Source organism: Aquarana catesbeiana, linkage group LG13 (assembly GCF_042186555.1).
Source record: "Aquarana catesbeiana isolate 2022-GZ linkage group LG13, ASM4218655v1, whole genome shotgun sequence".
NCBI lineage: Eukaryota > Metazoa > Chordata > Amphibia > Anura > Ranidae > Aquarana > Aquarana catesbeiana.
The window spans coordinates 88,777,202-88,789,757 of NC_133336.1; the positions used below are offsets into that span (position 1 = coordinate 88,777,202).

At 44.4% G+C, this 12,556-nt stretch overlaps 1 protein-coding gene across 5 annotated transcripts in view; it reads right to left on the minus strand.

The window, feature by feature from the left end:
* Nucleotides 1-2,717: 2,717 nt before the first annotated feature.
* CAPN3 (calpain 3) overlaps nucleotides 2,718-12,556 on the minus strand; it is a 265,534-nt gene continuing 255,695 nt past the window's right edge. For all 5 annotated transcript variants that reach the window (XM_073610524.1, XM_073610528.1, XM_073610523.1 and 2 more), the window contains 3 exons: nucleotides 12,235-12,351; nucleotides 9,386-9,444; nucleotides 2,718-5,360 (listed from right to left, as the gene is read on the minus strand). In XM_073610524.1, the coding sequence (XP_073466625.1) occupies nucleotides 5,334-5,360; nucleotides 9,386-9,444; nucleotides 12,235-12,351 (203 nt within the window). In that variant the 3' untranslated portion in view covers nucleotides 2,718-5,333. The remainder of the gene's footprint in view (nucleotides 5,361-9,385; nucleotides 9,445-12,234; nucleotides 12,352-12,556) is intronic.

Below are 12,556 nucleotides of genomic sequence, written 5' to 3' on the forward strand. Positions count from 1 at the left end.
TCTGCACGTCTTGTCCATAGGTCTGGAGACTGCTACCATCATTTGACTATTATGCGTGATTTTTATCTACCCTTGTGAGTAGTACTTTTACGTTTTCTGTTTTAATAAACCTTTTTAAAGATAATGCACTAGGCCGGTGCACCCTCTCTTTTCTGTTTTAAGTTCACTCCACTGTCTGGATGTGGTTCAGGCAGAGAGAGAGTTTATCTCTCAGCCACTGCTTTTTCAGGAAGACTGATTCCTTTTTTGTAATTCTGGACCAACTTTGGAAGGGTTCACTGGCTTTTTGTTCTACCATTTCTTGGTGGCTCAGACAGACCATCATCAAGCTCTGGTTGGTGGGCTATTCTTAGGCTTTTCAACACTAGGCAACAGGCAAGGCTGTCAGCTGGTCTTCTGTTCACACGTTCTTTAAGTTCTACTAGGTGGATGTTTATACCTCATCTCATGCTAGCTTGGGGCTTAAGATCCTTCACATAACATTTTGAGCTGCAGGTGGTCCCCAGTTTTTTGTTGTTTTCATTTGCCTGTTTTATTATCTTTATCTGTGTTGCCTACCCCGCAATTGGACTACTTTTGGTTGTCTGGAAGGTGAGAGATTTTTGCACTCACTGTAAAATCCATTGAAGGAAACAGGTCCCACCCTCTGTGTTTATGATCATGTTCTCAATACTGCTTTGCTGTAAAATTGAAGCATGCTGGCAGTAGGAGGAATTACCATTGGCTGGCCCAGTTTTTTGTTTTTTTGTTTTGGCAATGTCCAGTCTTCCTGTAGGCAGCTGTGAAACCCAGAGGTGAAAGACTTTCCTGTGTCCCTCAATGGGCCCCAAGAAAAGGATTTTCCAGCAAGTACAGAAGTCCCATTTTTCTGCCACAGTACTAATTTGTCAGTTTGGCTATGACACCAAAGGCATAGGTTTAGGCAATGACTGACCAATACACTGTACATAAAAGTAAAATCTGGCAGACTGGTTGTACCCAAGTTGATTGATCGATCAACTTGGTACATTAGGTCTGCTCATACACGGTTCAAGTCTCGGCTGGTTCCAGCTAAACAGACCCAGATTCAAACGATCTATGGCCTGCATTCGTTTATTTTTCTTTCAACCCAGTCGGCTGAACGAAAAAAAAAATTACAGATTGCTGTACTAACACAAGAGATATTAATGCAGCAATCTCCCCTGCTGAAATATTGTGTTCTGACAGGGGCCAGCAATCGCTGATCGGATGCTGGTTTTTCAGCATGCTTGTTCGACAGAAGCTGGTTGTGAGTTTGGTTTCTGTTGGACAGGAGCTTTACACATGGGCAGGTTCCTGCCCAATTGACTGTTTCCAGACGACTTTCAGCCCGTGTGTATCCAATATAAGCCATTGCAAATTTGAATAGTGATTTGAAAAAGGCAGCAACTCACAGCAACCAATTAGCTCTTACTTTTCATTAACCACTTTAGTAGAATGCTATAGCCAAAAGACTGCTTCAGTGTGGTACTATAGTTCTGGGAGGGCATCCATAGACGTCCTTCAATGAATCACGCTCCCTGCAGCTGTTCTTTGTGACCACTGTGTCCTTCATAGACAGCTTCTCACAGGTTGGGGTAAAGGGCCAATCACAGCAGCCCTTTACCATATAATCAGCTGTGTCCAATCACAGCTACTCACATGTAAACTGACTTGCCAGTAATTGGCAGTCTTTTCCTCACACGTTGTGACTGTGTGAGAAAAGGAGTGCCGATAACCAGCAAGGCTTGTCAGTACATTGATAATCGGGGCACTGATCATCGGTGTCCTGATTATCAGTACAAATCAGTGAAGAAAAATTCCATGACTAAAAAAAAGAAAATTCTTTTGTTTTATTTTTCCAAATTTTTGGTATTTTTTTGTTTGTTTAGCAGTAAAGTAAAAAACCCAGTGGTGATTAAATACAACCAAAAGAAAGCTCTCTCTGTTTCCAAAAATAATGCTAAAAGTTGTATATGGGTACAGTGTTGCATGACCATGCAATTGTCATTCAGCTGAAAATTGGCCCAGCCAGGAAGGGGGTGAAAGTACACGGTATTGAATTGGTTAAAATGACTGCAGTAGACCAAAATCTCATTGCTGTGGATTACTATTATACATTGCTTTACTGACTTAAAGCAGAGTGCCACCCAAAAGTGGAACTTCCGCTTTAAGCTTTCCTCACCCCCTGACATGCCACATTTTGCATGTTATTTTTTTGGGGGGGTGAGTACTTAGTTTGGAGTGGGACTTCCTGTCCCACTTTCTCCTTCCTGCTCTTGGCCACCTAGGCGACTCCTCCTTTCCCCCTAGGCGGCCCCTCCCTCTGCAATCTTCTGGGACACGTGACAGGTCCCAGAAGATTGCCTGGCCACTAGCAGAGCGCAGTGCGACTTGCGAATGCGCAGTGCGTGCTCAGCTCTGAAGCCGAGAGCTGTCACAGCCGGGTGCCCACAGTGGCTATGACGGCGCTGGAGGAGAGGAGCGAGGCTCCAGGAGGCCGCATTGCTAGACCGTAGGACAGATGAGTGTCTGTTTATTAAAAGTCAGCAGCTACCCTTTTTGTAGGTGCTGATTTTTAATAAACGAAAAAATGTGTGGAACTCCGCTTTGGGGTGAGAGATTGTATAAAGACAATAGTGTGTAGAATTTAAATATCCATTGATACAAATATTGGTATCAATGAATGTACTCAAAAAGTTTTCCAGATAAATAACTGCAAAACATGATACAGTGGTACAAGGATGACTTGCTTTCTGTTTTATTAGTACCGGACTCTATAGTATCACTTTTACATATAAAATTGAGCATTCAGTTATGAAATGTCACACCTCAATTGCTAAATTGCAAACAACACACTAAATGTAAATGAGATATCACATTCATAAAACACATGTAACATACACAGTGGGGATAAAATATTGCCACTGGTGACGTGTATCTTGCATTAATTTTCACTGCTACCTTTTATTAGGTTGAGAGAGGTGTGCCCTGCTTGTATTAAAGTGGAACTCAAGGTAAACCTGAAAACACCGTTTAGTCCAGTTTTAAATCAATTTAAACATCATTACAATTATTATCATAGCTAATTTTTTTAACTCCTGGAAAATAACAGGTGATAAAGCTGAAGTAACAGTCATTTGAGGCTAAACTTCGGCAGATCTAAAAGGCACAAATTAATGCAATTTTGTATTCATGAATACATCATTAAATTATTATTTATTTTACCTGCAAGCAGTGTAAGTACCTGAATTTGACATACAAGTCATTTGCAGTCCCTGAACAGCAGCATTCACACTGGGAGAGGGAGCAGCAGGACTGCCAGCGGGCTGAAAAAAAAAAACAAAAAAACAAAAAACAGAAGAGCTCGGGTGGAGCCGCTGTACTAACAATCCAATGTTAGTACAGCCATCTCCCCTGCTGTGCTATTGTGTTCTGACAGAGTGGCTGCCCCCGCCCACCAGAACACACCGGTCAGCGCTGATCAGCAGACCTTTTTTGGCCATGCCCGTTTGGTTGGCTTCTGTCGGACTGGCTGCCGTACACACAGGCCGAATATCGATGCTGCCTGATATTCGGCCCTTAAGTGGCAATACTGATAGGAGGACAGAGCAGACTGACAGAGAGATGAGCTCATTAGTGAGCTGCTTCTCTTATAAATCTCAACTCACGGGCTAGGAAAGAGAAGGCTTGTCAGTGTTATTATCCCCTAAGCTACCATTCCCTGTACATTTTGCATAAAGCACAGAAGCTGGGCATCATAGCAGGGTATAGGTAAGAAGATGCAGAGACACCTCTCCAGGCCTTCCTTGTTACAGATCACATTAGAGGCTGAGGCTGCAAGAGTGCGAGTCATCAGGTAGGGGTATTATGAGCAGTAGAACTTGACCTTGTTCTATGTTCAGTAACACTGACTCTTGTGCCAAGAACTTATAAAGGCTCACTCCTCGGTGAGAATAGCTGACTGCGTCTCTGACCATCAAGATATTTCTTACATGTGCACCTACTGACAGTAACCTTCATTTGACGGTGATGATAGAGGATCCAAAATTTGTTGGGAGGTTCTAAAAGTTGGTTATTGCTTGATCTAGTTAGCTGCATTTGAACTTTAAGACTGGTCCTATATAAAAAAAAAAAAAATGTAAAGCTGAACTCAAGGCACAAAAACTCTCTGCAGAGAACAGAACTGTGAGTGGGGCCCAATAGGTCCACCCAAAACAGGCTGGCCGCAGGAAACTACAGGGGGCAGATACAAGACCAGTCATTCTTCACAAGGAGAGAGCGCAGGAAACGGAAATACACAATGGACACCAATATTCAACTATCAATACACATGCTGCTGGTATTTACCCTTTTTTTTTTTTGCTTGTACTTCACCTTTAAATATATCTTTATATTAACTTACAGCATTACACTCTGTACCAGAAATCAAATTGAGTGGGATTTTGTTATTCTGTAGCTGAGCTATACTGGTTCCCAGTGCACATACACACTGTGGTCCAATTAAGCTCCACTACACTGTACAGTGTTTGTTTCAGAAGCTAGGAATGAGAAGAGGAGGTGTTTATGCCAAATATACAGGGGAAGAGAAGATACAGAGGACCCCTTTTCTGTGCAGATGATCAAATATAGTCCAGATAGAGCAGGCTAGATAAGGAGTGGTGACATGGTAAGTTACAGAGTTGTAATATTGAACAGTAGTTTCTGTCCTTTAGCTATTATCGTATGGCAGGTGATGGGTTCACAGCTGTGTAGCTGGAATTCCACTTTAAAAGATATGCAGGGTTCCCTGAAACCATTGTGTACTGAGTCTATACTTTAACTGGGTAAGTATCTATAGAAGACCTCTCTTGACCCTCAAGTCTTTCATGAACTTGCTATGATGAAATGGCCAAAGGAACCCTATTCCTGGCATCTGACAACAAGTGGTAACTACTATGTATAGGTTTATGAGTTATTTATTTCTTAGGTTCTACAGTATGTTCAAATGATTTCATTGGATTGCCCCCTTGCAACTTTTACTGTGTACATGATATCATTTGTCCACTTTTAAAGGGATTTTCAATTTTAAGAATACAATTTACTTAAAGAAAAGATTGATGTTGGTGCTATAAATAGAGAAGGAAACCATGGCAATAGTTAATAAAGACTGCAGAGTTGCTTGTACAAGTCAATCACGTCGGTTCCGATTTTTAAACTCTTCTGTGGATTTCAGTAAACGTATATTTAAGATGTATGAGGTAAAGGTTTGCTCTGTCCAACAGAGATCCTGAGTCGTTCCTTGTATGAGAGTGAACGAGGGACAGGAGCTGAGGTCAACGTAGTTTGTGATAACTTTAGGCATACATGGTAAGCTGCAGCCACTGAAATAAAAAGAGAAAATGTTAATTACTTACAGATTAGTAAGATTCTCATTATTTGAAGTAAGATGCACCCTCATTTCATGTCCCAGGTCTACTGGCACCAGGACTGAAAGTAAAGGAACCAGTGGCGTAACTAGAACCTTCGGGGCCCCAGTGCAAGAAACCATTAAGGGCCCCCCTGAACCCCAGCCGGGGCCCTTCCCTCCAGGTGGTGGAACTCCAGGGCCCGATTACAGGTAAGACCTTTGTGAGCCCTGTAGTTCTGCCACTGGTATCAGTAGTTTTTTTATTATTTTTTTACAATTTTTTTAGGAGCCCTGTTGGGGGGCTTTGGTGACATTTCAGAGGTCTAAACAGACCTATGATATTCCACCTTTGAGATAAAGAGGAAGACTGAGGACACAGCCCCCAATCGCCTTCTCTGCAGCCTCAGCTACATAGAATGAATGGACAGGAATAGCTCTGTACAGAGCTTCTTGCCCATTCATAAACTGAAGCATAGTAAACGCAGTTTACTATATGCCACAGTTATGAAATGGACAGAGTAAGTGATTGGTACACATTTACTGGCCCATTTCCCACTCTCCATCCTGACAGATCCCCAGCAGCAGCCAGCAGGAGAGAGGATCGGGTAACTTGGCAGAGCCGACGAGAAGGTCTGGGAAAGAGCACACAGGGGCTGGAGTGCACACCTTGCTGGTACCCCATCCCCATCTCCAGTGACCGCACGCTGGTCCTGCTGTACTCCCCCCCCCCCCCCGGTGTCCAGTGACCCCTGCTGGTACACCCCCCAAATAGCTGGGGATTCAGATTTCCTCTGTGTGTCCTGCTCCCTCCTCCATCCTGGCACCCTAGGATGGCTGACGCCAGCCCTGCCAGCCATTATGGTCTGTAGATGGGGTCCCTAGGTAAGATGGAGTCCCCATTGCCAGGGGGGATGGGGTTCCTGTCCCTAGGAAGGATGGGGTCCCAGTCCCCAGGGCAGATGGAGTTCCTGCCCCCAGGTGAGATGGGGTCCCTGTCCCGAGGTGAGAAGAGGGCCCTGTTCCCATGGGCGATGGGGTCCCATTCCCCAGGTGACATGGGGTCCCTGTCCTTAGGGGAGATGGGGGTCCCTGTCCCCAGGGGTGATGTGGTCCCCTGTCCTTAGGGGAGATGGGGTACCTGTCCCCAGGTGAGAAGAGGGTACCTGTCCCCAGGTGAGAAGAGGGTCCCTGTCCCCAGATGAGAAGAGGGTCCCTGTCCCCAGATGAGAAGAGGGTCCCTGTCCCCAGATGAGAAGGGGTCCCTGCCCTCTGGGGAGAAGTGAGCCCTGTCCCCAGGAGAGACAGGGTACCTTTCCCCAGGGGAGATGGGGTCCCTGTCCTTAGGGGATATAGGGTCCCTGTCCCCAGGGGTGATGGGGTCCCTGTCTCAGAGGTGATGGGGTCTCTGTCCTTTGGGGTGATGGGGATCCTGTCCTTAGTGGAGATGGGGTCCCTGTCCTTAGGGGTGATGGGGTCCCTCTCCTTAGGGGAGATGGGGTCCCTGTCCTTAGGGGAGATGGGATCCCTGTCTCAGAGGTGATGGGGTCCCTGTCCTTGGGGGAGATTGGGTCCCTGTCCTTAGGGGAGATGGGGTCCCTGTCTCTGAGGTGATGGGGTCCCTGTCCTTAGGGGAGATGGGATCCCTGTCTCAGAGGTGATGGGGTCCCTGTCCTTAGGGGTGATGGGGTCCCCGTATGGGGTCCCTGTCCTTAAGGGAGATGGGGTCCCTCTCCTTAGAGGAGATGGGGTCCCTGTCTCAGAGGTGATGGGGTCCCTGTCCTTAGGGAAGATGGGGTCGCAGTTCTTAGGGGTGATGGGGTCCCTGTCCTTAGGGGAGATGGGATCCCTGTCTCAGAGGTGATGGGGTCCCTGTCCTTAGGGAAGATGGGGTCCCTGTCTCAGAGGTGATGGGGTCCCTGTCTTTAGGGGTGATGGGGTCCCTGTCTTTAGGGGTGATGGGGTCCCTGTCCTTAGGGGATATGGGGTCCCTGTCCCCAGGGGTGATGGGGTCCCTGTCTCGGAGGTGATGGGGTCTCTGTCCTTTGGGGTGATGGGGTCCCTGTCCTTAGGGGTGATGGGGTCCCTGTCCTTAGGGGAGATGGGATCCCTGTCTCAGAGGTGATGGGGTTCCTGTCCTTTGGGGTGATGGGGTCCCTGTCCTTTGGGGTGATGGGGTCCCTCTCCTTAGGGGTCCCTCTCCTTAGGGGAGATGGGGTCCCTGTCCTTAGGGGAGATGGGGTCACTGTCCTTAGGGGAGATGGGGTCCCTGTCTCAGAGGTGATGGGGTCCCTGTCCTTAGGGGAGATGGGGTCCCTGTCATTAGGGGAGATGGGGTCCCTGTCTTAAAGGTGAAGGAGGGGGATATGTGATGGTATGTGTGGGGGATGGGGTCATCTCACTCACCATGACCAAGCTGCAGGCCGGGCACTCATCCATGGTGGCCTGGGCTCCCTCCAGCGTGCTGCACAGACGATCAGTAAAGGGCCCAGAAAGACCTGTCATCTGTGTATGATGGGGGAGGGGGGCTGACAGACAAGCCTGCAGTTTCCTCCGAGGAGCCGGCTCTCACAGGGCTTCACACACTGCATCTGTGTGCTTAGTTTGTTTGCCCCTTTAGAAGCATGCAGTGCAGTGTGAGCCGACTCAGGGGGCGGGACTGAAAACGGACTGAGCGGTGCTGCATGGAGCAGGAGAGGGGGACCCAGAGGATCTGGCTGTGGACACAGGTCATGCGGGGAACCCAGAACTAAACAGCAGCCAGTGCGGTACTCGAGCATGGAGCTCTGCTAGTCACCCCCCACCTCCAGCCACCCGTGCGCACGGTGCACGCATTGGTATTCCTAGCCTATGATGCCGCCGGCCATGTGTAAAGGGGGGCCGCACGGGCCCCCTGCAGCACAGGGCCCAGTCGCGGCTGCGACTCTTGCTCCCCCTATAGTTACGCCCCTGAAAGGAACATTTAAATTGTTAGTTTTCACTAGGAGAGGTTTAAAGAGAAAATCTCTCCTTGGGGACACAGACACCAATGAAAGAATTCCAAATGCTTCCTCGATCCATCCAAAACTTAAAGAAGGCTTTCATTTGATTCAACGATAACTGTTTTTAAAGGGTAGCTCCACTTTTGTGGGTAAAAAAAAATAGCACGTTAAAAAAAAAAATTATACTGTATATACAGTAGCATATACAATTGCTACCACACAAGTCCTATTGTAATTGTATGTTATTAAAAATTACCTTTCCTTTTAAGTCTGCAGCACTGTCATTTTCTGTAAAATTCAATGCAATTTGGCAACCTGGAGGTGTCCAGTACACATGGTTTGCTTGTGTGATTGGCTTACTGATTTTCCCAGAAGTTTGCACGGAAACACAATTTAAATTTTGGGTATCCCATGCAAGAAAATTTTCATTTTTGGGGAGATACTGCCAAAGGAAAAATAACATCTAAAGGGATGTAGACCCTGCCATTTTCCTCATTAGAACAACCCCGCAAGTTAACTGATTGATAATTAGAAAATTACTCCCATACAGATTCACTCTGTACATGGACACAGACAAACGGCTAATTCTCCAGAATATCAAAAGGTAGGAATCTGCAACCAAGTTTGTTAAAATCTGTGTACATAGTTTACCCAGAGGGGAATGTTTTTTCTCAACAAAAGTGGAGTTATTCTTTAAATCATTACGTGGCAGTTATAAGTTCTTTATACTCAAATGATAAAGCATACATCCACTCAAACTGATATTCAAATTAAAAATTGAATGTACATAATTAACAGTGTGTATACTTTTCTTTATGTTCTCGTTTCTGCAATATCGATGCTCACTGAGCTAAAAAAAAAAATAAAAATAGGGCAAAGCCTTGTCCATTTTAATCATCCAGCTTCTTTGCACAACACTGGGTATTCATAACGAATATACACTTAAAAAAAAAAAAATGAACATTCACCTGAACCTAGAACACTACTGCTCCTCATAAGACTGAATATCTTAGGAATTTACCTCTAACACATTGAGTTTGATAATCCCATCTCCATCTTTGTCAAAGGCATTGAATGCTCCTGTAAAACAAAGACAAATAGAACATTATAAAAGATAAGATAAGATTTGGGACAAGGCTTGGAGGTGTATGATTGTGGATTTACCTGGGTGTACTATATAAGTGTAATTTTTGGATGTATTTTAGCAATCTTATAAGATTTGACTAATTATTATTGACTCACTTTTTATGGAATGAGTGCTGGAAATAACCATCAGGCTGGGTTCACACTAGTGTAAATTGGATGCTGGTTTCTCCGCATCCAATTCGCATGACAGGAGATTGTGACCGTTTCTCTATGGAGCCGATTCACATATCTCCGGAACAGCTTGCACAGGAGTTCTGTGTGTTTTTGCCTCTGTTTCAGGGCCGAATTCAGGCAAAAATTCTTCCCTGAAATGGGGAACAGGAACGCACCGGCGGACCCCCTGCTGCGACTCGCATCCGGCAACAGTGTGAACCCAGCCTTAGAGCTACACTTCACTAAAACTGGAATTATCATGGAAATACATAAAATTTACCTTTCCCGAGTTTTTGTTATGTGAGAAATCAATTTGCTAGATTTTGCTGTTGTACAAAATCATATGACCGCAGGGGGCCCAGCTTTGTGATTCTGCAGACCATGGATTTGACCTCCATCAATCATAAGCTCACTTAAGTCTAATATGCCCATCCCTCTGCATTCAGGAGAAAATTATTTATATATTTGCTCTACATGCTGCTATCTTATTATTTTATGCAGACAAATATAATTGTCATGGCTGGAGAAAGTGGAAAGAGGCTGCAGTCCACCCAGAACTAAAAGCTCTGCTCCATCTGGCTGCAAGGAGTTATGGAAAGTTATATTAGATGGATTTCCTGATTTAGACATACAATAGTAAAAGCATTTTCCAGCATGACAACATTTCCCATTACCCTGCATAAGGCAGGGATTATCTATTAATACAGCAAAGCCCTCATTCTAAAAGCTGAACTCCAGGCAGATCTATAAAACAGCTACTGTATGCATTAATTAAGAAATGTCACCAAACGTTTTTACATGCAGCAAGCATAAGGATCCTTATCTGTCTTTGAGCCATTGACCCAGAAAAGTACTGAATGTAGACTTCCACTTTACTGACATAAAAATTCTGGGGCAGTAACTTAAAAAATATTGAAGCCAGTAAGTTGCCCTGAATGCTAAGCAACTAGCATTTCCAGAAAGCAGTCAGCAATGCCAGCCCTCATATTTCCTGACATGTTTAACTGCAGAGAGGTCCAGAACCAGGCTACAGTATGCCGGCCATGTTGTGTGGATCATAAGACTGGCAAAACACAATTATATTCATCTCCAAAAAAAAAAAACAGTATAGGCGTTTGTATTTGGCAGTTTTTCTGGAGATTAGAGAAACTGAGAACTTTAGTTGCCTTAAGGAATGTGCCTCTTCCAACTTCCCTCCAAAAAAAAATGGATTAACCGCTTGCCAACCAGCCTCCGCAGTTATACTGCGGCAGGTTGGCACGGCTGTGCTAACTGCTGTAGGTGTACGTTGGGCGCCTTAAGAGCTATAGGGGGGGTGAGCGTGGCCGGCGCCCGTGATGTCCGTGATCGCTCCTCAGAGAGACAGAACGGGGATTTGTTGATGCAAACAAACAGATCCACGTTATTTCAGAGAAGTAGAGAGAGATCTGCTGTTTCTAGTAATCAGGAACTGCGATCTCTCTGAACTCTGTCACTCCCACCCCTCACAGTTAGAAACACCTCCCTAGGGAACACTTAACCCCTTGATCGCCCCCTAGTGTTAACCCCTTCCCTGCCAGTGACATTTATACAGTGTTTAGCAGCTATTTATAGCACTGATCGCTGTATTAATGTCAATGGTCCCAAAAAAGTGACAGATCTGTCCACTGGAATGTCACAGTCCCACTAAAAATCGCTGATCACCGCTATTACTAGTAAAAAAAAAAAAATTATAATAAAAATGCCATAAATATATCCTCTATTTTGTAGACGCTATAACTTTTGCGCAAACCAATCAGTATGCACTGATCGCTGTATTAATGTCAATGGTCCCAAAAAAGTGACAGATCTGTCAACTGGAATGTCACAGTCCCACTAAGAATCGCTGATCACCGCTATTACTAGTAAAAAAAAAAAAAAAAATTATGATAAAAATGCCATAAATATATCCTCTATTTTGTAGACGCTATAACTTTTGCGCAAACCAATCAGTATACACTTATTGCGATTTTTGTTTTTTTTACCAAAAATATGTAGAAGAATACATATTGGCCAAAAGTGATGAAGACATTTTTTTTTGTTTTGATTATTTATTATAGCAAAATAAAAAATATTGTTTTTTTTTTTCAAAATTGTTGCTCTTTTTTTGTTTAGAGCGCAAAAAATAAAAACCACAGAGGTGATCAAATACTACCAAAAGAAAGCTCTATTTCTGGGAAAAAAGGACATACATTTTATTTGTGTACAGTGTCGCATGACCGCGCAGATGTCAGTTGAAGCGATGCAGTGCCGTTTTGCAAAAAATGGACTGGTCATTAAGGGGGCAAATCCTACCGGGGCTGAAGTGGTTAGGCAATTAAAAAAAAAAGTTACCTAAACTAGGCAATGCGTTTTGGGGGAAGATCTTGTGTTCTCAAGAGGTCTGAGAAAAGAGGCACCCAACCCCAAAATTCAGCACCTAGGTTACCACTCACACATACTAGAGGAACAGTACATGCTTCCTGTCGGTCTGTAGTAGCTGTCAGTTAGAAACTCTGGCGTAAAGTCAAAATAGGTGAAAATATTTAGTAACAGGCAGTAAAATGAACTTACTAAACATTCCTTCCAGACGCACAAAGCAACAGATGAAGCTATCAAAGTCAATGTTCATATGCTTGTTTGCATAACGCATTGTGATGATGTCATACAACTGGTTATTCAGATGGAACCCTAGGACAAAAGTTAAACAAAAGAATATTAGTCCAATGTCTATCCAACCCACATAGATACTGGGAAAATATACAGTTGACCAGAGGTAGACACACATACTATCTATTCCCACAGGTAGAATAAAATCCTTTATGTTTACAAAGGTGGACCCAAATAATTCCCTTTTCTAGAGGCAGACCTAAATACTTTTCATTCCCAGAGGTAG